Source organism: Pavona decussata, unplaced genomic scaffold (assembly GCF_977016875.1).
Source record: "Pavona decussata unplaced genomic scaffold, jaPavDecu1.1 SCAFFOLD_233, whole genome shotgun sequence".
NCBI lineage: Eukaryota > Metazoa > Cnidaria > Anthozoa > Scleractinia > Agariciidae > Pavona > Pavona decussata.
Window position 1 is genome coordinate 4,706,576 of NW_028145638.1, and position 25,131 is coordinate 4,731,706.

General features: G+C 38.2%; 2 protein-coding genes across 2 annotated transcripts; both read left to right on the forward strand.

Moving 5' to 3' along the window:
* Window positions 1-618: 618 nt before the first annotated feature.
* Window positions 619-25,106, forward strand: LOC146458530 (pyroglutamylated RF-amide peptide receptor-like). The gene is made up of 6 exons (XM_085091048.1): window positions 619-671; window positions 15,210-15,283; window positions 16,857-17,008; window positions 18,829-19,099; window positions 21,233-21,490; window positions 23,812-25,106. Exons 3-6 carry the CDS (start codon window positions 16,893-16,895, stop codon window positions 24,145-24,147), a joined length of 981 nt encoding a protein of 326 aa, XP_084947174.1. The 5' UTR covers window positions 619-671; window positions 15,210-15,283; window positions 16,857-16,892; the 3' UTR covers window positions 24,148-25,106.
* On the forward strand, window positions 626-11,619 carry LOC146458531 (neuropeptide FF receptor 2-like). Its single transcript, XM_085091066.1, has 5 exons — window positions 626-671; window positions 8,314-8,443; window positions 8,996-9,266; window positions 10,255-10,509; window positions 10,964-11,619. The coding sequence occupies exons 2-5, from the start codon at window positions 8,316-8,318 to the stop codon at window positions 11,288-11,290; spliced, it is 981 nt and encodes a 326-aa protein (XP_084947192.1). The 5' UTR covers window positions 626-671; window positions 8,314-8,315; the 3' UTR covers window positions 11,291-11,619.
* Window positions 25,107-25,131: the final 25 nt, after the last annotated feature.

A 25,131-nucleotide genomic window follows, 5' to 3' on the forward strand; every position in this document is an offset into this window, starting at 1 on the left:
CAGCTCAAAGTGTTAAGGCTGTTTTGAACAGGCAACAGTTATTTGAATATTATTAGAAGATATTCTAGTGATGACTGTCAATTACTTCAACCAATGTTCTGTTGTCGGAACGTTTATTAGAAGCAATTAAACGCGTATGAACTATTTTTAAAAGAAAGATGTCGCACAAAGTGCAATTTCAATTATGTGTCGATCAGCAATGCAAAATCGATAAAACTAAAAGTTCAAAAATCACCGTTATCATACCGAATTCAATAGAACTGGAAAGTTGTAGAAAGAAAGCAGGAAATTAGGAAAGTTAAAAGGCCATCAAACGATTTGGAAACACAGGAGACAACATTTTAAGTGTTTTGCTGACGTTTGCAAACCGATCATAACCTCACAATTTGGATTGGTGCCATTTTTCAGTCCATTTTGTTTCATCTTTCTTTGCTGAAAATACACTAAAATGACGTTTTGATATGGTTATTTCAGATAGTGTGCATGCACGTGTTTTGTGCTTGTCAAACCATTAAACTTTGTCTCAATTTTAAGCCTGACGACGGGCAAAAAACAACAAGGAGGCACTATTATTATAGCTTCTGTTTTCCATATAAGCTGCTGTTTATGCTGGTACAACAGTTTTGTGAACCTGCCAAGTCAAGATAAGCACACTGGGTTTCAACTCTGAGGTATTTGAATTCCTATATATTATCTGTTTCTCGTGTTTTAAAAAACTAAGTACATTCTCTGGTAGCAACTACATTATTTTGAACCGTACAACTATTATTGTTTACCGCGTATGGGTCAGGTATATTTTTTCGCGGGCACTCAAAACTTAAATAATCTCTTCCTCTGTGTTTAAGGGTATGTCAAGAGTTCAACTTCTAGCTTCATGTGACCTTATTTCAGCATTTCCTGAACGATAATAATGTTCTCTTTAAAAGCGTACGAAATACTTTAATTTTCAGCACAGAAAATAAGCTCTAGTGCACACGGTCGGTCTACGTGGGGGAGTAGTTTGCGCGTTAAGCCCTGGTTAAACGGCGCCCGATAATCGATAATAGTTGACAATAGTCCATGACATTTCAAACTCACGCAAACGTTTGATCACCAACTATTATGCACTATGATCAACTATCATAAACTTTGAGCGTGTTCAAATTCCTCATGTAGTTGATGATAGTTTTTCCTGTTTGACCGCACGCATGATCGTCGATACTGAAAATTCAGCTCTTTTCCGCTCTCTTCTCTCCGTTTGATACGCTACCTGGTTCTTCCCCTCTTCCATCAGTGCTCTCTAGATTAAATTCCCGTTATTTTCTCCAACAACTGAAGGAAAGTGAAGCAAACTGCCCCCCTTTTTCGCCGCGAAAAATTCATGAATTCATGCTTTCGAAGTTTTGTAACTTAATGCAACGTCATGTTTGCAATGTTTCACGGTACATTATCGTCGGCTATATCACTTGCACAAATTACAGTGTTTGTATAGGAAAACATTGCATCATCATATATATAATATTTGTAAAGAGACCATCGAATTCTGGAAAGACCATCATTAAAGGGAAGCGTGTGACAGAGGCGGTGGCTATGGTCTAGAAGTACCCTGCGAGTGTCATTTTCAAGGGGATAACATCTAGTGCAACTGGCTAAAAGAGAAATTAATCAAAGAAGAATTTGATGCCGATGCTGAGAAGACGTACAAAATTCACAGCGATTTAACGATTTGTGAAAACAAAAACGGAATTTAATTACCTGGCAGACTATTTGTTATTATATTTTGAGTGGTGACAGTTAAATACAGGTCAAGACAATAGAAACAACTCGTTGGGACTTAGTAAAGCGTGACCACTTAATGGAGAGCGACTCTCTCTAAGATTCTCATGTTCAATTTTCCTCCAGCAATAGATTTCGCTGATAGCTCCTCCATCGACATTTCTTGGCAAGTAAGTAGCAAATAGGAAATACGAAGAAGTAAGTTAAAGTTTCTAAAAATGTTCTGATTTAAACTCTTCACCCCCAGGGCTGTGCTTCAAACGCAGTGGTGAGATCGTCAGGTTTGTAGCAGCAGCTGTTCTGGAGAATACAGATCATTCAAAACTTCCTAATTCGCTAGTTATAAACGATGACACTTCACGTTAATACTATGATGAATTGCAATGCTAAGTTTTAATTACTGCAATAAATCTGAGGACACAAAGTTTATCTACCTTGTGCACTTATCGCAACATGCGATTTAGCCCAAGTTCAGCGAAATAAATTACAAAAGTGGCTCGTACTCACTGGCTCTTTTACATGTCAGGTAGAGTTCCATCCATCGTCTGTCAAAATCTTTTAAAACATTCAGCCGCAACCCAGTTTCTGTTCCACAAGTGAAAAGTGAAAGTTAAAACATGCGACTAATACGGCCATATTTCAATCCAACATGTTATTTATTTATTTACAAATTTATGACATACAAAAACAGAAGCCAAGGGATGAAATGCAAAAGAGTCTAAGACCCCATATTAAAGCAGATCACCAATGGTACTAAGATGAAAATAATGATGCAAATTAAAAATGTGGTAGTAATAAATATTAAATATTATAACAATAAAAAACACTAAGAGAATGAACTAATCCATTAAAAACTTTTTAACTAAGGCTTTAAAAGAATTTACACTTGTTGCCTCACGAATGAAAAGGGGAAGTTCCCACAACTCTATGAAAATAAGTATATTTATTGTATAAAATTTAGTGGTATACTGAGTGGTAGCAAATCGATAAAAACGCTATCCCGCTAGTGACGATATCATTTTTATCCACACATGTGTGATATCATTTTTGACCAATCAGCGCGCAGTATTTCGCGCGCTGTCAAGCACTTGTGGTTTTCCGAAGGGTTTCCGCCGTGTGGCTGTCGTTTGGTCTTTTGGGAGTTTTTGAGTTGGTCTTTTCGCGAGTCGAAGTTAAGTTTATTCTAAAATGGAGACGAGCTCAAGCAGATTTGTCGAGACCACAGAGAAGAAACTGATCAAATTCGTAGAAGAACAAGAAAATGCGAATACAAAGGGGAAAACTGCGTACGACGTCGAGTTGTGTGAGGGTAGTTGAAAGCAGCGATGAAAGCTAGGACGGTATGTTCAGATTTACTTGTTACTGTAAGCCAAATATCTAGCCATATTTAATATGCCATTAGTTTATACCAGGGACCTACATGTTTATCTGTTTTCTATTTATATAGATTTTATTTGTGGCCTTTTCGCTTAGTCTTACTTTGTATTGACATAACTCGGCCTGGTTTACGATTGATACAAAAAAAACAACTGACTGTAAACTTATCTACTCAATTTCAAACCTTAGTTTTTGAAATAAAGAACAAAGCATATTTAATTTGCTGTATTGGGAGGATTTTATATAACAAAAAGAAAATTACATGGTTGCCTGGTTATACGAAATTTCTCTTCTCATGTTGAAAAAAAATTTCACTCGTTCGCTGCGCTCACTCGTGAAATATTTTTCAACACTCGAAGAGAAATTGCGTATCTCCGCGCGGCCATGTAATATCCTCTATTTAAGAACATTCGTTCTTCCTTATCTCATCTTTAGAGTTAACTTATCATTGTGTCTAAACGAATAGTGATCAGTTTCCTTATAGAAATCTACATAAGGTCCTACATCAATATCAATTATTCCGTGGAAAGCTTTGTGTGAGTGTCAGTATAGCTCCACTCATCTAAAACAAGTGAGACATAATCAGTAGCGTTTTTGCGAAGGGAATTTCTTACTTTCTCTTGTCTCAGGCAGTTTTATGGACAAAATTATGCAAATTAATGGAAAGATCGAATTCAGCTGTATCCTAACCTGACTTGAAGTTGAAAATTGCAGATTTTGTCTCACTTGTTTCAGATGAGTGGGGCTATACTGACACTTATAGATCTGGCAATTGGTGTGGTGCCATGTGGTTGAAAATTAAAAATAACTGGTAAACTGAGAGAACGGCTCAACATTTACGTCCGACCATTCAGCTCAAAGTGTTAAGGTTGTTTTGAACAGGCAACAGTTATTTGAATATTATTAGAAGATATTCTAGTGATGACTGTCAATTACTTCAACCAATATTCTGTTGTCGGAGCGTTTATTAGAAGCAAATTTGCTTGAAATACCAAATTAAACGCGTATGAACGAATTTTAACAGAAAGATGCCGCACAAAGTACAATTTCAATTATGTGTCGATCAGCAGTGCAAAATCAAGAAAACAAAAAGGTTCAAGTGAAGAAGGGCAAAAAAAAGAGAAGGAAACAAGGAAATTGAAATGTTAATTAACATCTGCGAGGCACTATAATATATAGCTTCTGTTTTCCATATAAGCTGCTGTTTATGCTGGTACAACAGTTTTGTGAACCTGCCAAGTCAAGATAAGCGTACTGGGTTTCAACTCTAAGGTATTTGATTTCCTGTATATTATTTGTTCTTTGTGATTTAAAGAACTTAGTACATACACTGGTAGCAAGTACGTTATTTTGAACCGTACAACAATTATTATTTACCGCGTATTGGACAGGTAAATTTTTTTTTCCGGGCACTCCGACGGGAGATTTTCCGTATCTCAAAAATTAAATAATCTCTTCCTCTGTCTTTAAGGGTATGTCAAGAGTTTAACTCCTAGCTTTATGTGACCTTATTTCAGCATTACCTAAACGATAATGATGTTTCTCTTTAAAAGCGTACGAAATACTTTAATTTTCAGTATAGAAAATGAGCTCTAGTGCACACGGTACGGTCGGTCTACTTGGGGGAGCAACTCACGCCCTCGTTTGACCACCAACTATTATGCCTATCATCAACTATCATATGCTTTGAGCATGTTCAAATTCTTCATGTAGTTGATGATAGTTTTTCCTGTTTGACCACGCGCATGATCGTCGATAAAAGTCAGCTCTTTTCCGCTCTCTTCTCTCCGTTTGATACACTCCCTGGTTCTTCCCGTCTTCCATCAGCGCTCTCTAGATTCAATTCCCGTTATTTTCTCCAACAACTGAGGAAAATTTAAAGCAAGCTGCCGCCTCTTTCGCCGCGAAAAATTCATGTTTTCGAAGTTTTGTAACTTAACGCGCCTTCATGTTTGCAATGTTTCACGGCAAATAATCGTCGGCTATATCACTTGCACGAATTACAGTGTTTGTATAGGAAAACATTGCATATGCATCATATATTCTAGGGGTAATCGAAGCTTAGGAGAGTGCGTTCGATATGTTTGTAGGCGTATAGGTGGCAGTTGAGGGGGAAGGATGGATGGTTTATGCGGTAGGTAAATATTATGACATATTTGAATCTAAACTGTGTATCCCAGCTCTGAACAACCCGGCTCAGGTATTGTTTTAAAGCAAACAGTTGACAATGTGTTAGATGTAATCATAAATTATGAAATTTATTGAAATTTACTCTATAATGAAACTGTCTTCACAACTTGTGTTGCTATTAAAGACCCAAGAGTACATTTTTTTGGTGCTGAGTGCTGGGGCACAATGAATTGTTTTTGAACAGGAACATGTATATTTCTATCAAGAAATAGCTGATAATAAAGTTATCTTTTGAATTTACAGGAAATTATGTAAAACATTCATTAGCATATGGTGACCAATTTGGAACTAAACTGAAGTGAACATGAACATTCTGAATTGAAAAAAAAAACCGATTTCTTTTCACTTAGGTTGATAAAAACAACTGCTCAAAGTACAGAATATGATATCCAGCATTTAATATGAGTTAAAAAGCCTCAAGTAAAACTTTCATGAGCTTAACAACTGTTTGTGGAGCCTTTTAAACAGCTCAAAGTACGGAATATGATATCCAACATTTAATATGAGTCAAATAGCCTCAAGAGAAACTTCGATAAGCTTATTAGAGGCCGTGTCAGAGATTATGCAGACGTTAGATTCGATGTCCAGCAGATCCAAAACAAAATTTTCCTCTGATGTTATGTTGAGGTTAACATTGGGTACAAGTGCAGCCAGTTTATGCACCTCAGGATGAAAGAGTGTAAGTGCAAGTTTGTAATACATGTTGTGAGTGTTCTGGAAAAGCACTTTTAAAAACCACTGAGATTCACAAGATGATGTTTTGATCATCATCTTGCAGGATGGACATGTTGCAATATTACCATTAGATTTGATTGAAACCTTCTTTTTGCATGACGCGCGCGAAAGATTTTTCGACGCGTTTTGGACGCCAATTGATTTGGCTGATATTTTGTTCTGTATCAATGACTCCATCTCTTCAGTGAGTTGTGCCAAGTCTTGTGTAAAAGGAGGAATCTCTTTGTAAAGGACTGCTACGACTTTGGCTGTTCTGTTGTGAATGATGATGTATTTTGCCTTAGGTATGAACTAAATGTTTCCTGGAATAGTCTTAACATCGCCATACAGTTTCTGCTGCACTGACAACTGATTCAACAGTGGTTGAAACCACTGAGATCCTGTCATGTAACTTGACAAAATAGGAAAGTTTCATGTCAGTTGTACCAAGCAAAACTTTATTTTTTGCTGTCATGGGAGACTCTCTCTTTACCAAGAAAGTTAATGATAAAGTTTATCTCAAATTATAACCTCTTTGTGCTTTCATTAGTTTTGGTATTAGTGTTTTGTATTGTTTTATTATGCACTAAACGTAGACTCATGAATAATTTATGATTTTGATTAAATTCCGATTACATTGATATAAAGTTTACAACTGATCGAGCAAGCGAGCTAGCGAGTGACAATCAGCCCACATTACGATAACTCGTTCATTGCGCATGCGCGCATTCACGAGTTAAAAAAGGGAAAGCGGCTCCTTTGCTCCTTTATTGAAATGTTGATTAACATCTGCAAGGCACTTTAATTATAGCGTTTGTCTTCCATATTAGTTAATGTTTATGCTGGTGCCGTCTTTTGAGCCTGCCAAGTCAAGATAAGCACACTGTGCTTCAACTCTGAGGTATTTGAACTCCTATACATTATTTTTTGTTTTTGTTTTAAAGAAGTTAGTACATTCACTGGAACCAGACGCTAGGTCCAGTCTAAAATTAAACTATGGACTGTTTCTTATTATTCAATATGCCTTTCTTGTTTGCGTCTATTGAGTTTAGGAACGTTTTAGGAAAACTTGGAGGATAAGGCTCGTAAACTGAGGTATTATCACGGTTATCGACGCCATTTAGACGAATAGACAAACACGTCTTCAAAGAACAGTGTTTGTATGGAAATCCGATGTCAAACAATTTTTATAAAACTCTGAAAAAATTATGAATTGGAAACTTTTGGCACTAGGAAAAGGACTTAAAGAAAAAAATTGGAGGGATGTAGCTGTGCCAGAAAGCGTCCAGTCATGTTTTGAACTTTCCATACATTTCCCTGTATTTTTCCCCGCGAACTATTTTTAACAGCAGTTCACGGCTGGTTCGCTATACAGACAAATGTATGGAAATGTCAAAACCCAACTACATGCTTTCTATGTAGCACAGCTATATTCCTCACTTATTTTCTGTAAAATCCTTTGCATAGGGCCTAAAGTTCAATTCATGAATTTTTCAGAAGCGATGTTTTATGAAAAATATTTGACATCGGATTTCCATACAAACCCTGTTATTTCAAGAAGTGTTTGCCTACTCGTCAAAATGCGTCGAAAACCGTGACGAGGCCTATTACTCTCGGCTGTCGCCTTGAGTATCTGTTTTGCTTTGCTTAGTGGAAGAACGATGGTGTAGCCGAGTAAGAAGGTCGGAGGTTGACGCAACTTGTAGCATCTCTGCCGTTTACTATCTAAATATCTGAAGACGGCCTCGTGTGGTCGTGTGTTAAAGGACAAGACCACCGAGCCTGTAATCGCGGATTCGAGATCCGGCTTAGGCCGGAAGCTGGCACACAAAGAACAGAGCTTCTTAATGTTAAGACACTTGTTTTGCGTTGTCAATATTCTAAGTATGTATAGTCACTTAATTGTGTTGTACAAAGCCGAAATTCATAATATAACTTTAAAATAAAGTTAAAGTTTAAAAATGACGAGACAATTTCGCTTTAGTTTCTTTTTGACTTAATATTCCTCATTCCTTTGAGTTATGGTAAGTTTCCTCAGAAAACAAAAATACTTCAACTTTTTACAAAACCTGAATACAGTCACCGGCTGACCTATCATAACATTTCATTATAAGTACTCAATCATAATCAGTCACAATAATCATAATCATAATGGTAATGATCCTTTGCTCAATTGCTCAAAGCGGTCTCCAATTGCACATTTTTAGACCACGGCTGTCAAGTAAAACACGTGTACGCATTTTGGCTTTCAGGTTGAAACTGTATTATCTCTTGTAGCCATGTCTATGTACACGGATTCCGAATCAGTTCAGATTGCCATAACAACAATACACTCTACGCTGTTGGTCTTAAACATCGTCGGAAACTCTCTGGTTTGTGCCATCATAATCAAGAATCAAGATATGAGGTGCGCGGTGGGTACTAAATATTATCCTAAACTAGTTAGTGTACACGGATTTTAGGCAAGAATTGCAACTGAGTTGCATGGAAATATGTGGATTTTTATTTATCTCTTAACAATATCATATCTACGTTTGTCTACACACATTTCCATCTTCAACTTGAGCCCTGTTTTATTGTAGGCTAGTTATTGCTACAAATTTCTGTAACTAATTTCTGGCCGACAGTTTGTCTTTGGCTAATTTCAAATTGCAACATAATTTGAAAGTAAATTGAGCCAAAAAGTTTGGATTAAAACGTTATCTTTAAATACTTGGATGGGCCTTTAAGCAACCAGGCTAAGATTGGATGATTATATAACGCTGTTTAACTTAGTAAATGGAAGAAACATTCTCGCAATTATTTACGGAACTAAAGCAGTTGCGAAAAGAAAGCCTGAAAAAATCAAGGCTTGAACGGGATTCTAACCCATGACCTCTGCGATGCCGGTGCAGTGCTCTTCAAACTAAGCTATCAAGCCAACTGTTTAACTTAGTGTTATTCACTGGTTTTTTGACAGGACTCCAATAAACTTCCTTCTGTTAAACCTTGCTGTCGCCGATATGACTGTAGCCACCTTTTTTACACCTGCATACATTTTTAATCACACCTTCACTCACCCGGATGGGATGACTGGCACGGTATTATGCAAACTGGTTACAGGTGGTAACTTGGCTTGGATCGGAAGTGCCGCCTCGGTATTCACTCTGGTTACCATAGCAATTGAACGCTACTATACGGTGATATACCCTCATGGAAACAAATGGAAGCTCACAAACCGTAACTTGAAGGTGCGCTAAAGCTTCATTTGTTTTAGTTGAGCAAAATAAATTTTAATAATAATAATAATAATAATAATAATAATAATAATAATAACAAAAATAACAACAACAACAATAATTATAAGACAGCAATGTGATCACAAGACATGCAGAAGCAGTGAGCGAAAACGACGTTATGAACTGCTTTGAGACTTTGAGACAAACGGATAATTTGATTCATAAGGAGGCCCGACATTGTCCTCAGTGAAGAAGAAAGATAACGATCTCGTGATCATAGATGTTGCGTCCCTGCCGACTCTCGGACTTGCAGAAGGGAAGAGGAGAAAATAGACAAGTACACGTTTAAGCATGGGAACTCAAGAGGATATGGAAAGTACAAACAAGTACAATCAGTTGTGATTGGAACTTTGGGAACCATTACCGGGAGACATAAGGATTTCTTAGCAGACCTGGGGTTTCATGTATCATTTGAAACAATCCAGAAAGCCAGTTTGGGATGGTTGTCTGCAGTCGCATGCTTTAGATGGTACGTTCGTTCCACCTAGGGTGGATTTATTATGTCCATCGATTTTTTTGCTTTAGGTTGGTCATGCAACTATAACTAATCTTAACTATGTTCCGGTTTAAAATTTTGTACAACTCGTGGTTGTTCAGGAATTCATTGGCAAGGATCTTTAGGAAAGACCATCCAACGTTAGTAGCTACGTTCTTGCTAAAAGAGGGGTTGTACCAAAGAATGTCTCTGTGGTGATTCCTTCTTGCGGAGTTCGGAGTCTGTGCTGTAGGTGGTGAGAATGCAAGGCGGTGGCTGTACCCGCTGTCATCGACGGCTTTCTGGTAAAGAGGTGCCGTTTCGTCAAATGAATCTTCAAATGAGTCTTTGGACAGCCGTTTGTTGATGGAATTTGGGATATTTTCGTAGCGTGGGATGTTTCCGGGTTTGGTGTAGGGCATGTGTAATTCCCAATGCCGTTTAAAACTTCACTTTTCATTTCAGGTGATCATACCTTGTTCTTGGTTGTCTGGTGTGATTATGTTGATCCCAGCGTTCAGTCTTCTCAAATTCGACAGGGAACAGGGTGTTTGCATTTACCCGTTTCCCAAGGAATGGATGGAAAAAACTTACAGTCTGGCTTGGTCTCTGTTCATAGCTTTCCTCCCAGTCTCACTGATGGTTGTTCTGTACTCCAGAATCATTTACACATTGTGGTTCAAACATGCTGGCCCAAGTAACAGCACTAACCGACAACAGGTTTGAAATTATGGGCTAATCGTAGGTTTCATAAAATTCGTAAACTATAAGGTTACTTGAAGTGCATAGCTCTAAGGGTATTGATCAGTAAACGAAACTACTCTTAATTTATTACAGGACGACTTCCTGAGGTCAAGTGAGCATAGATGACTCTTGTGCGTCATTTTCTACGACTATTTTTAACAAATTTTATTTAACTATTATTGCACGAGCACGAGTTGAATATGATATAAAGGTAACCAACGAGGCAGACATCCCAAATCCAACAAGTCCGAGCAGAATAATTGTTCTATTAAAATAAGCAAGAAATATTGTGAGATTATACTGATTTAATTATGGAAGAAAGCCAGAAGACAATTTAATGAGCGCTATTTCTTGAGCGTGGTACATGGTTGATAAGCCAATCAAAATGCTTAAATTGTCCATGTTGATGTTTAGCTGTGTTTGCTTGCAGGGTGTGATGAAGGTACGAAAACGAGTTACTTTGATGGCCGTGACTGTCACTGCCATCTTCGGAGTTTGTTATTTGAGTGACTCTACTATTTTCCTCTTCCGGCATTATGACCCTAAGCACACTGATATGGGAGAGGATGTTAACAGCGCTTTGGTCATGCTCAATTCCGCTATCAACCCAATTGTGTATGTTCTGGTGAATCAACGATTCAGGGAGAAGATCAAGGCAATAATGTGCTGTGCTTGCCGGCCATCTACTAACAGGGTACCTCACGGCACGCCAGACCAGAGGATGGTAGTTGTCAACAGAACAATTCCTCCGATCTGAGAGGCAGGAGCTCCAAGAAGACATACCGCCCTCAAGACAAATATAGAAACAGAGACAGACATAGACATAGTCATGGACAAAGGGATAGGCATAGACATAAGCATAGGCATAGACATAGACATAGTCATAAGCATAGGCATAGGCATAGACATAAGCATAAGCAAAGGCACAGACATAGGCATAGATATAGACATAGACATAGACATGGGCATAGGCGAAGACATAGGCATAGACATAGACATAGGCATAGACATAGGCATAGACACACACATACACATAGAAATAGGCACAGACATAGGCATAGACAGAGTCATAAACATAGGCATAGGCATAGACATAAGCATAGGCATAGGCACAGACAGGCATAGACATAGGCATAGACATAGACATAGAGTAAGGCATAGAAATAGGCATAGGCAAAGACATAGGCATACACATAGACATAAGCATAGACACAGACACAGACAGAGACATAGAGATAGGCATAGACATAAACATAGGCATAGACAGGCATAGGCACAGACATAGGCATAGGCATAGCCATAGGCATAAAGATAAGCATAGGCGCAGACATAGGCATACACATAAGCATACGCATAGGTACAGACAGGCATAGACATAAGCATAGGCAAAGACATAGGCACACGCATAGACATAGGCATAGGCATAGGCATAGACACAGACACAGACAAAGACAAAGACATAGACATAGACATAGGCATAGACATAGGCATAGACACAGACATAGACATAGACATAGGCATAGGGATAGACATAGGCATAGACACAGACAAAGACATAGACATAGGCATAGGCAAAGACATAGGCATACGCATAGACATAGGCATAGGCATACGCATAGACATAGGCATAGGCATAGACACAGACATAGACATAAGCATAGACATAGGTATAGACACAGACATAGACACAGACATAGACATAGACATAGACAAAGGCATAGGCATAGAGATAGGCATAGACATAGGCATAGGCATAGGTATAAGCATAGGCACAGACATAGACATAGACATAGACATAGGCATAGACATAGGCATAGGCATAGGCATAGACATAGGCATAGACATAGACATAGGCACAGACATAGACGTAGGCATAGGCACAGACATAGACACAGACATAGACATAGGCATAGAGATAGGCATAGACATAGACATAGGCACAGACATAGACATAAGCATAGGCACAGACATAGACGTTGACATAGACATAGACATAGACATAGGCATAGGCACAGACATAGGCATAGACATAGGCATAGACAAAGACATAGGCATAGACATAGGCATAGGCATAGGCATAGGCATATATGTAAATGAATGAATGATACTTTATTTACCAGCGGGATTCTAATCAGCAACTTCGGGAAACTGTTTTCCATGGAAGCCGAGCATTAAAAACACCAACTGTACAGTTGAAAGGTATTCTATGAAGTGTATAAAAGTTAAAAAGAGACTGCCGATTCTGGTGAACCTGAAAGGAGGAAATGCGTTTAAAGCAAAAGCTCTTTTCATATGTTCAGTGCGAGGTTTGCAACGAAACAATTTCTTACACATTACTTCGAAGATTGTCTTTCGTGTTTAATGTGGTTTTAAAGAGCTCTTGCAGACAGGTAGGCACGTTATTATTCTGAATTTTGTACATCGTTAGCGCTTTGCGATTAAAACGTCTATCTATAGCCTAGTTTTAACCACTTTAGATTATGAAGGATGTCATGAGATCTCATTTCACAACCCTGTCTAGTAATAATTATAGCAGTCCAGTTTTGTGAATTTTGAATTCTATCAGCCAAAGTCACCATAGATACAGACACAAGAATAGACAAAGATACAGACACAGGTATAGACATATAATAGACACAGGTATCAATAGTTTTCACTTGGACAACTAAGGTCAAAATGTTACTGAAGGTGAAATCTACGTTCAGCGGATATCACGAATACATGGACGATTGCGAACCAATTGAAGAGGGCGAGAATCTAACAACGTAAAGAATTCAAATGCAGTTTCCGGTCATTCAAGCGGCGAAAGAGAAGACGCATATACCAGAAAAAGTTCAAACAACAAAGATAACAGCTGCTGAGCAAACGTTTCACCCGTACAACTTGACAGACCAATTCGCTGTAATCGGGCATGTTCCCAAACTAATGGCAATGTCGTTGACTAGGTTTGTAAAGAGACCATCGAATTCTGGAAAGACATCATTAAAGGGAAGCATGTGACAGAGGCGGTGGCTATGGTCTAGAAGTACCCTGTGAGTGACATTTTTAAGGGGATAACTTCTAATGCAACTGGCTGAAGGAGAAATTAATCAAAGAAGAATTTGATGCGCAATGCTGAGAAGACGTGACAAACATTAACATCGATTTACAATTTGTGAAAATAAACAAGGAATTTAATTACCTGGCAAACTATTTGTTATTATACTTTGAGTGGTGACAGTTAAATATAGGTCAAGACAATAGAAACAACTCGTTGGGACTTAGTAAAGCGTGACCACTTAATAGAGAGCGACCCTCTCTAAGACTCTCATGTTAAATTTTCCTCCAGTAATAGATTTCGCTGATAGCTCCTCCATCAACATTTCTTGGCAAGTAAGTAGCAAATAGGAAATACTAAGAAGTAAGTTAAACTTTCTAAAAATGTTCTGATTTAAACTCTTCACACCCTGGGCTGTGCCTCAAACGCAGTGGCGAGATCGTCAGGTTTGTAGCAGCAGCTGTTCTGGAGAATACAGATCATTCAAAACCTCCTAATTCGCTAGTTATAAACGATGACACTTCACGTTAATACTATGATGAATTGCAATGCTAAATTTTAATTACTGCAATAAATCTGAGGACACAAAGTTTATCTACCTTTTGCACTTATCGCAACATGCGATTCAGAGAAATAAATTACAAAAGTAGCTCGTACTCACGGGCTCTTTTAAATGTCAGGTAGAGTTCCATCCATCGTCTGTCCAAATCTTTTAAAACATTCAGCCGCAATCCAGTTTCTGTTCGATTCCACAAGTGAAAAGTGAAAGTTAAAACATGCGACTAATACGGCCATATTTCAATCCAACATGTTATTGATTTATTTACAAATTTATGGAATACAAAACCAGAAGCCAAGGGATGAAATGCAGAAGAGTCTAGAGTCAACTTATAATTGTCTAACCGAATAGTGATCAGTTTCCTTATAGAAATCTACATAAGGTCCTACATCAATATCAATTATTCGCGAAGAGCTTTGTGAGAGTGTCAGTATAGCTCCACTCATCTAAAACAAGTGAGACATAATCAGCAGCGTTTTCGCGAAGGGAATTTCTTACTTTCTGTTGTCTCAGTTTTGCGGAAAAAAATTATGCAAATTAATGGAAAGTTCGAATTCAGCTGAATCCTAATCTGACTTGAAGTTCAGAAAATTGTGATTATGTCTCACTTGTTTTCGATGAGTGGGGCTATGCTTACACTTATGGATCTGGCAATTGGTGTAGGGCCATGTGGTTGAAAATTAAAAATAACTTGTAAACTGAGAGAACCGCTCAACATTTACGTCCGACCATTCAGCTCAAAGGGTTAAGGTTGTTTTGAACAGGCAACAGTTGATTGAATATTATTAGAAGACATTCTAGTGATGACTGTCAATTACTTCAACCAATGTTCTGTTGTCGGAACGTTTATTAGAAGCAAATTTGCTTGAAATACCTAATTAAACGCGTATAAACGAAGTTTAACAGAAAGACGTCGCACAAAGTGCAATTTCAATTATGTGTCGATCAGCAATGCAAAATCAATAAAACAAAAAGTTCAAGTGAAGAAGGGCAAAAAAAACAAGAAGGAAACAAGGAAATTGAAATGTTAATTAACATCTGCGAGGCACTATAATATATAGCTTCTGTTTTCTATATAAGCTGCTGTTTATCGAGGTACAACAGTTTTGTGAACCTGCCAAGTCAAGATAAGCGTTCTGGGTTTCAACTCTAAGGTATTTGAATTCCTGTATATTCTTTGTTCTTTGTGTTTTAAAGAGATTAGTACATTCACTGGTAGGAAGTACGTTGTTTTGAACCGTACAACCATTATTATTTACCGCGTATTGGACAGGTGTAATTTTTTCCCGGGCACTCCGACGGGAGATTTTCCGCATCTCAAAAATTAATAATCTCTTTCTCTGTGTTTAAGGGTATGTCAAGAGTTTAACTCCTAGCTTCATGTGACCTTATTTCCGCGTTACCTGAACGACAATGATGTTTCTTTTTATAAGCGTACGAAATACTTTAATTTTCAGTATAGAAAATAAGCTCTAGCGCACAAGGTCGGTCTACGTGGGGGAGTAGTTCGCGCGTTAAGCCCTGGTCAAACGGCGCTCGATAATCGATGATAGTCCAGTTTGACCACACGCATGATAGGCGATAAAAGTCAGCTTTTTTCCGCTCTCTTCTCTCCGTTTGATACACTGCCTGGTTCTTCCCCTCTTCCATCAGCACTCTCTAGATTCAATTCCCGTTATTTTCTCCAACAACTGAAGGAAAACGAAGCAAGCTGCCGCCCTCTTTCGCCGCGAAAAATTCATGCTTTCGAAGTTTTGTAAGTTAAAGGGACGTCATATTTGCAATGTTTCAAGGTAAATTATCGTCGGCTATCATGAATTTCGTTGCGCCGTTTGACCACCCGTTTTACAATTGATAAAGGTGGCTCATAGTTTTGACTATTATCAACTATGATACACCGTTTGACAAGGACTTTAGATATGGCTTCTGCCGCCCTTGTTGTTTTCTTTATTTAAAAAATTTGTCAGTTTTGCGAGCAATGCACAGAGGCGCACGCAGAAACCGGTCGAGTTCACAATCGTTTGAGCAAGCACCAACCATGTTATGGAAACCGGGACAGAGAAATGTTTGCTTGTAAACAAAGATTACAAGATGATGATGATGCATAACAAAGGCAGCCGGGGAAATGGTAGAGGGCAGGTGAAGCGGTCTCGTCTTTCTTTTAATAAAATGATAATGATCATGCCATGATAATTATAATCAAATGACCGTCCTTTCAAATAAATAGCCGCATGCCACCATAACTGAGCTAGCTTTTCTGAACCTCTAACTTCTTGAGCCAGCAATGTATTGGCTACTCACAAACTGATCATGAGGTCTTTTTTATTGGGTTGGGTTGGATTGGGCTGGAGAACCTTGTAAGGGAATGCGAGTCCTATTTTTCTTTTACATGTCAAATAAAAGAAAGAAAGAAAATAGATAAATAAAAAAATCGTTGACAAACGAGTCAGAAAACCTGGAGCATTACCATCTTAAACGCGTTTTCCCATATTAAGCCTAAACAGATTTGCTCCTAGCTCCTTGACTGATTGTGTCATGAACATGAGAGATAGTTTACGACAGGTTTAATTTGGAGGGCACATGATGTAGTATTCTTCTCATTTAAAAACCAACAACGTTATGTGGTATTAAAATTTTGCAGATGCAAAATATCCCGAGAAAGTTCTTATAATTTTATAAGTTGTTTACAATTAGTATTATTATAATTATTACTATTGCTTTAAACAGGGAACACAGGCATCTCCTAAAGGCTTGTCTTTATGTATGGAGTCTGAAAAGGCAAAAGTCGCCATAACAGCAGTGGTTTCCGTACTGACAATTTTAAATATCGTCGGGAACTCTCTGGTTTGTGCTATCGTACTGAAGAATCGAGACATGAGGTAAGTTGGGAACGTGTGATATACATATTGGTAATTGAACTGAGTGGAGTGCAATTTGATTTGAAATCACAAGTATGATTTCAGACCAAAATTGCACGACACGAAGTTCAATTACCACTTAATTACATCCATTTTGAAATCACAGAGTATCATTGTCAATATTAATATTCTATTTGTGTTACTTCATTTCCATTTTGATGGGCTAAAGAAAGGATGCGATTTAGAGCAAAAAATGGTGCAATTTGGGAATAAAATGCATCATTTTGGACCAATCAGATTCCAAGGATCACCAGTGATTTCAAAATGGATGTAATTAGGTAGTTAATCTGGTTGCTACTTTATATCAAGATTTTCTCTTTCTTCTTCTTTTTTTCGTCGAATAAGTTTTCACGATAACTTGCAAAGTTAGTCAGTCGCTTGATAAATTTGAATTTACATGTAAACCACTTGCATTCTTTTTAAAAAATTTTCTTTACTCTGCGAAAATTTAAAAGGGTTCGACTAGCTCTTTATTTGTTTTGCTTCTTGTGAAAATAACATTTAGTTCGACAGCGGTAGAACAGTCTTCCTTTTCTCAACGTTTTAGAAATTAATTTGGATAAATATATATCAATAAAGTTATAAGCTGGACAGAACTCAGAAATCAGAATTTTAAGCCTGAAGTCCGAAATCTGAAGTCTGAATTTTGACGTGCGAAGTCTGAAGTCCGTAGTCCGTAGTCTAAGTCTGTACTCTGAAGTCTGAAGTCTGAAGTCTGGAGTCTGGAAGACCAAAATCTCGAAGTTACTATATCCCTAAAAAGAAAGTAATCTCGTAGAATGTAGTTCGCAGTTGCCACACACAGATTGATAAAATGCATTTCCAAAGTCCGAAGTCTGAAGTCTGAAGTCTGAAGTCTGAAGTCTGAAGTCTGAAGTCTGAAGTCTGAAGTCTGAAGTCTGAAGTCTGAAGTCTGAAGTCTGAAGTCTGAAGTCTGAAGTCTGAAGTTTGAAGTCTGAAGTCTGAAGTCCGAAGTCTGAAGTCCCTTCTCGGCCCGGTAGAGAATCCCTTTCCAAAATGAAGAAAAAATTACTTTTCTTACTGAACCTTTTATGTTTTTAGCTCATATTACTGTTTCTTTATTGGGTTTGATTACGTTTCGTTCAATTTTGGCGCTATCGTTACTGTACGTTAGATAATAGTTGCCTTAAGATTGTAAATTGTACTTGATAATTCAGTTCTTTTACCGCAAGAGAGCTTGTTAATCAACTATCAAACTATTACTATCGTGAAGTTTTCGGGAAATCCAGAAAACCAAGATGGTGGATCCAAGACGGCCGCCATTTGGCAATCATGACGTAATTACCAAGTCATATGACGTCATCACTTCTCATTGCAGACATCTAGCTTTAACAGTCTCGGAGTTACGGAAGAGGACGGATTCTCCCTGGCACCAGAAGACGAAAAAAGCCCGGTCTAGATAGGGAAAACCCTAGGGTTTTGCTTTCATCTTCTAACCAAAAATTTCCCATGTTGTTTCTATCTTTCATTGAAAAAAGTTGCATGGTGTAGTTTACGTGCTACTTTGCAAGGAAATTTACCTGTTTTGTAGTCTAAATTTATTCTATTTGCAAGCACAGCAAGAAGGTAAAATGTCCAAAAGTATACAGTATATTTTAATGGCTTTAATCTGGTTTTCCATAAGATGTGTAGGCATAGTTGACTTTATTTTGAATAGAATTAAGAACACTTTTTTTAATAGAAAAGAAAGAGACGAAATGCTTTATTCCAGCCACTGTTTGATGCTTTAAAATTAAGATCAATTCGCTAATATTTCACAGAACACCAATCAATTACCTTCTGATGAACCTAGCTGTCGCCGACATGACAGTGGCCATGTTTCTTACTCCACGATACATTTTTCTCCACACTTTCACCCACCCAGAAGGGGTGACTGGCACAGTACTCTGCAGGGTAGTGACAGGTAGTAACTTGGCCTGGACGGCGTGTGCCACCTCAGTATTCACTTTGGTTGCCATATCAACTGAACGCTATTTCTCTGTCATGTACCCCCATGGAAACAAGAGAAAGCTTACTAGCCGCAAGCTCAAGGTACGCTAATACTGTTATCATAATAACGGACCGCCAGAAAACTCTAGAAATTACAATACATGCTTCTACATTACAATAATTCTATAATTTTAGTACCTGCATAACACTTACAACAATACTTTATAAGCGTGATAATGTTCCAGCCACTACCTACTTATTACTAGGTAAGGTAAGCTCACAGTACATTGTGGTCCAGTTATTACGAGCCTCGTTTACCGCTAACTTTTCCCGTGTTTGGCTGTACTCACACGTAGTTGCCATGGAAACATAGTACACACTCCAACGGAGTACACTTTAGGATTAATTGTACTGCTCTCGACCAGTCACAATTGAGTTACTTTATTGATTGCACTATAAGCCCATGAAGTAAAATTTTTTTTGTCATGGTTTGTTAGTTTATGAATTTCTCGGTCTGAATATGTGGGTTTTACTGAACAAAACCTTCTCAATCCACAATTATGATCCCTGAAAGGTTCGAATTTAGCACCGGAAAGTGTCTCCATGTTGTTTGCGGCCAAAACGATCGTATTACAAGGTTGTGACGTAGAAAATACTTCGGAACACACGAGTGACATGGCGGCGAAGGGACTTTCTTCGATCTCGGCGACTTATTATGCGGCTGGTAACTCCAATGTGACAAACTGCGCGAAAAAAAACTGGCATGCCGGGAATAAGTATACATTACTTCCCGAGAGACGAAACTTTACGGCAGAAGTAGTTTCTGTTTGCCCGAATTCACAGGAAAGATTCAAGCCATAGCTCTCGAAGGCGAAAGACAACGATGATCAGATGTGTGTGGATATATTACACTCTCATATCCGTGGTAAACAAACATCCTGAAATCTTACTGCAGTTAAATAGCATAAGCATGAAATCACGGGTAGAATAATCCACGGATCCTCAGTCTTGGCAGATAACATTTATTTAGCGCTCCCAGAAATCTTGCATAATTCGAGCCGATAAACCTAAACAAATGCCACAGAGCTACAATTGTACCCGGGAATTGTAGCATACACATCGTCATGCATATCGAAAACTGATCCAGTATATTTGAGGATTTCTCCTCACCATCACGAGCGGTCACACCACATTTTGATCAAAAGGGAAGAATCTCTTATACAAGAAAGCAAAACTACAAAGGCTTTTATCAACACAACAGACACACAGTGAGAGTCGCTTAGCCGGGTCTGTCAACCTCAAATTAAGATCTTGCGTAAGGACCATCGTGTTGGTCATCACAGAAAATTCATCATGCTTTGTGAGTTAACGCGCTCGATCTGACTTTTAAAAACTATTACTTCCATCAAAAGTGAGTTTTTGACGGGCCTGTGCAATCTCCGCTCGCAGCATCTGTGCTCTCTCGCATTCTCAAATCAAACAAAATCGAGTTTGGAGAGACAATTTCCAGCAAACTACGAAATTCTTCGCCTTTTCATTTCGGCAAAATATATTCAAGTACTCAACAATCATTCACTGAAACGTCGCCTTCGAATCAAGCGCGCAGAACAGTAGCTCAACTTGAATTCAGTTGATCTTCGTCCTCGTCTTTTTCTTGAGCTGTTCGACGCCAGTATGATCCGCATCGGGTCGAACGATTGCAACAACTTCCATTTTGCCTGAATCGCTTGACTCTTTCAGATATCCGTTGGAATTTTCGGTTAAGGACATTACTTCGTCATTGTCCGACATTTTTTTTTTTTTTTTTTTGGGGGGGGGGGGGGGGGGAAACCTTGAACACGAAAATTTTCGCGATAAGATTCTGTGTAACAACAAGGCGAAATGTGTTGTAAACAAATCTCTAAGACATTTACCACGTCATCAAACGCTAAACTAGTTCCCAGTCCCCAAGACACTATTTTTCTCATTTTGGGCTACTTTGTACGACTACAAAAGCACCTTATTGTTTTTTCTAGCGCATTTCTTTTATAATTTCGTAATTAAGACATGGTAAACTTAAAAAAACGCCAAAATTTTTTTTTACTTCATAGGCACTTTAAATCGTCAAATGTTAACCGGCGTATATACAGAACGTTCAACAACGTACTTTTTAAAAAGCTATTGAATGTGCTCTATAGTTTTAGACAGCATTAAGGTATAGGACATGATTAATTTCACTTGCCATTATCATTCCAGGTTATTATACCTTGTTGTTGGATCTTTGGAGTGGTTATAACTATCCCAGAGTTTATGGTCAGGAACGTGGACAAAGAGGTGAATTCGTGTAGTCTAATGTGGCCCAAAGAATGGATAGGCAAAGCGCAAACCTGGACTTGGTTTTTGGTCTCGGCTTTCCTCTCCGTCACAATGATGGTTATTCTCTACTCCAGAATCGTTTACAAATTGTGGTGCAAACGTACAGGGCCTAATGGAAACAATATTGGCCGACAACAGGTTTGAAATGAAAGCAAACTGATGAGGTCTGTTCAAGTGCCCTATCAAAGTGACGAGTAATGGCGTTTTCGTTTCTGAAATATCTTCTCTCGTTCTAGAGAATCAAGTTTTTTGTTTAAAAATGAAGACGTCACGAGTCCTCTCAGTACAAAGATAATTCACAAAATAAAGAAAAGATAGATTTAGAATCGTGTTTACGGCAAACGAGAGATTCGCGTTTATGTTTTCTTGAAAAAAATGAGTACATAGATGAGAATAGTGCAAAACAATTCAGCAAAAACTACTCAATTTTACTGAGAAACTGAAAACAACGAGCGGCAAATGAAGGATAACAAGACGCATATGTGCGTGAACTTGAGTTTCTTTCCTGGCATATCCAGCTGTAAACGCCAGAAAGTTGACATGATAAAATCTCAGTTGTCATTTGTCGATTGTTTTACAGCATAGTACAAGCAAGTATGTTGTAAGCAATGTATATTCCTGGTCTAAATTTTACTCTCTGTCCGTTTTTTAAGCCCGGTCTAAAGTCCGCGTTTTACACTGACCGATTAAGTAATAAATTTTATTCAGAAAAGTCTTTGTTTACGCCTAAGAAAGAAACGCTTATAATTCTAAATGCCAAACGAGAGACGCGAAAGCGATTTGAAGAACTACCAGTCCATTTCGAAGCGAATTTATCAACCCGTGCGTGGCACGTTTTTCAAATTTTCGCAAAAACTGTTCAGAATATAAAGAATCGGTCAATTAGAATAGTATTTCAGTACAAATTCACGATCAAACCTGTAATTTTTCGTTGAATTCCCAGAAGTACTCTAAAATCTCGTAGAAAGTCCGTGGCCTCAATAAGGATTTGAGATGTCCGCGCTCCGCTAACTCGTCGCCTGGATAAAACAACAATTTGTACTCGAAGCACAGTTTCTTCGCCGTTATTTCTCGGATTTCCGCTATCGAAACTGTTGAGTATTCCGTAGTAGTTCTTCTTTCGATGTACCACTTCGAAAAGTTGTGTTTTCGTTCGGAAAACGCGAAAATCGGCGACTAAATAAATGTCCGACCCTTGCAAACCCATGCAGCGACAAGATACCTGCACATGCGTTTTAAGGCCCAGACGGCGATTTGTGACTGAATGAGGAAAAAAAAAACGAAGGGCAATTTTCAACTTGGTCTCCCTGTGGGAAGCCTAAGTAAAAATGGTCCAGTGGTCAATTTCTGTCGTTTGCCATAAACCTTTATTCTAAAACTCCCTAATATCTCGGAAAATATCGGAGTGAGCTGCTCAAACTTGGCACCAGTAACGTTCCTCAGGCAAGGTACAAACTGTGCTGTTGCCATGGCGAAAATTTTGCTATCGGGTCTACTTTCTGCTCGATTGACGTTCTCACTTTTTGTCTTAATCAGACGTCGTTTATTCCCAATGAGATGGTGAGAAGACGTAGGTCAATATGAGCACTTCGTGTATTTCAAGTAGGACTGTCTGCCTCTCGTTATCTAGTCGAAAATAAAGATACATGGTTTACAGCAGAAAGGGACTTGGACAGAATCAAAATGGTTGTTCTTTTGTTATTTACCTGGCGTACATTACTGGTGCCAAGTTTGAGCAGCAACACTCCAACCTTTCCCGATATATGATTAATTTTGTGATTTATCTTTACACTTAGACGATTTAAGACATCATCAGCTTTTGAACAAAAACATGAATATCTCTGGAACGAGAGAAGATATTCAAAAAAGGAAAACCCCATTCCTGATCTCTTTGAAAGGCCTTTAAAAAAAAGCTTAGTTATTTTTCACTTCATATGCACTTTAATAAAACTGATTTGGTGGTGGTGATTGAAATAAATTTGCTCCGCGAGAAAGCGGAGGGTACGTTGTTTTAATTGCATTGCGTCATTAACCTGCATTTGACTTAACATTGCTTGGTTACGACTACTTGCAGCCTAAGTAATCAACTTATTCTCAGTTTTGATTTCATTGAAGTGACTGTTTGCTTCCTCCCCCCCCCCCCCCCCCCACTCCCTTATTCCACTCAAAACCCAAAGTTGTTTTCATTATGAGGTAGGCATCTTGTATAGATTGGACAACTCGTTGCGTTCGACGTAGAAAAAACGCATTCCTTATAAAGATTGGTGTCGACATTGTATGGGGGCAATCAACGGATGAATAGATCTTAGGACGAGCATCGGGCATCCCACGCAGGGGCGGATGACATAATCACCAACTTGGCAAAGCAGAGAGAGCCTGGGATCGAGATAATTGAACGCACTCCCTAATCTTTTATCATTACTAGTTTGTAATGATATTGAGCTGTATTTTTTCCACAGGGTGTGTTAAAGGTACGGAAGCGAGTCACCTTAATGGTCATAACCGTCAGTGTCATCTTTGCAGTGTTCTTTCTACCTAACACCATTAGTTACATCCTCTCCACTCATATTCCCGGTTACAGCATTCATGGTGTACCACATGCTATTGCTAACACAATGCTCATGTTCAATTCCGCTATCAACCCAATTGTGTACGCTCTGGTGAATCAACGATTCAGGGAAAAGATCAAGGGAATGATCTACTGCATTTGCCGACCGGCAAATACCAGGATCAGAGAAATTCAGAGGATTGAAATTGTTGACAGAGCCACAGACCCACCCCAGGAAAAAGGATAAAGTTCCAAGCAGAATATGGGAAACATAGGCATGGACATAGGAAAAGACGTTGTCAGTACACTTAGCTATGGACGGTAACAGTGGTCCTTCAGACTTGGCAAGCAAAGTCTACTGACAGGAGCGGATGAGACTTGGCTAAGGAAAAGGCGACATATACATGTTTTAGCCTACATTTACATTTTATTTCGGTTATAAGTCTATGTTCACTCGTGACATTTGCCACTCGAAGCAAAATTTGTAAATTTAAACTTCTTTTAACCAATCACCCAAACTACTGGGAACAAGAGGAGAGGAAGGCACGTGACTTTAAAAAGTCTGCACTATGTCATGAAGATTGCAAAAGAATTCACACTGCAAAACAATCGTTTGTTTTGCTAAAAATGCAAACAGGGAGGCTCGAATCATTGAAAACATCAACACAAAAGAATTGACTAGGGGCAGGCGAGGATAAGTTCGCGCGAAAGCCTCCAATCCCCGTAGAGAGCCGCGCGTTTGTACTAACCAATGTAACAACATATGGAATGTTTTGTGACGCAAGAAGAACCATTCTCCTTCTGAATATGCGGTAACGATGCCCTGATCAATGTTAAATGATTAAGCAAACCATGGATATTATTGAACAAATATTACTATTATATTACTTAAAGGAGTCCATATATATATTTGCTACAAAGACCTCACTTTTAGCTGTTTAGTATATTTAGCTATTTATTTATTTGGTTATTTATTTATTTATTTATTTATTTATTTCTTATATAATTAAGTATCGTTTGGCTGCTTTTCCCCTATTAAATGTATGTGTAATGTTGTAAGCACTGTAAATATTATTAGTATAGCGTGATATTGTAAACCGGATATTGTAAGTATTGCAAAAACTGTAAGAATTGTAACTTTTTAAGTACTATAAGTAGTGCGTAGTACTGTAAATATTGTGTGTCTTAGGCTAATAAAAATTAAAAAAATATATATATATATTACTTAAAG

Bases quoted from the DNA above. Each gene is read 5' to 3' on its own strand.
- LOC146458531 (XM_085091066.1), top strand. From the start codon at position 8,316: ATGTCTATGTACACGGATTCCGAATCAGTTCAGATTGCCATAACAACA. The intron at 9,267-10,254 runs GTGCGCTAAAGC...TTTTCATTTCAG, and splicing joins TCACAAACCGTAACTTGAAG to GTGATCATACCTTGTTCTTG. The intron at 10,510-10,963 runs GTTTGAAATTAT...GTTTGCTTGCAG, and splicing joins ACAGCACTAACCGACAACAG to GGTGTGATGAAGGTACGAAA.
- LOC146458530 (XM_085091048.1), top strand. From the start codon at position 16,893: ATGGAGTCTGAAAAGGCAAAAGTCGCCATAACAGCAGTGGTTTCCGTA. The intron at 19,100-21,232 runs GTACGCTAATAC...TTATCATTCCAG, and splicing joins TTACTAGCCGCAAGCTCAAG to GTTATTATACCTTGTTGTTG. The intron at 21,491-23,811 runs GTTTGAAATGAA...TTTTTTCCACAG, and splicing joins ACAATATTGGCCGACAACAG to GGTGTGTTAAAGGTACGGAA.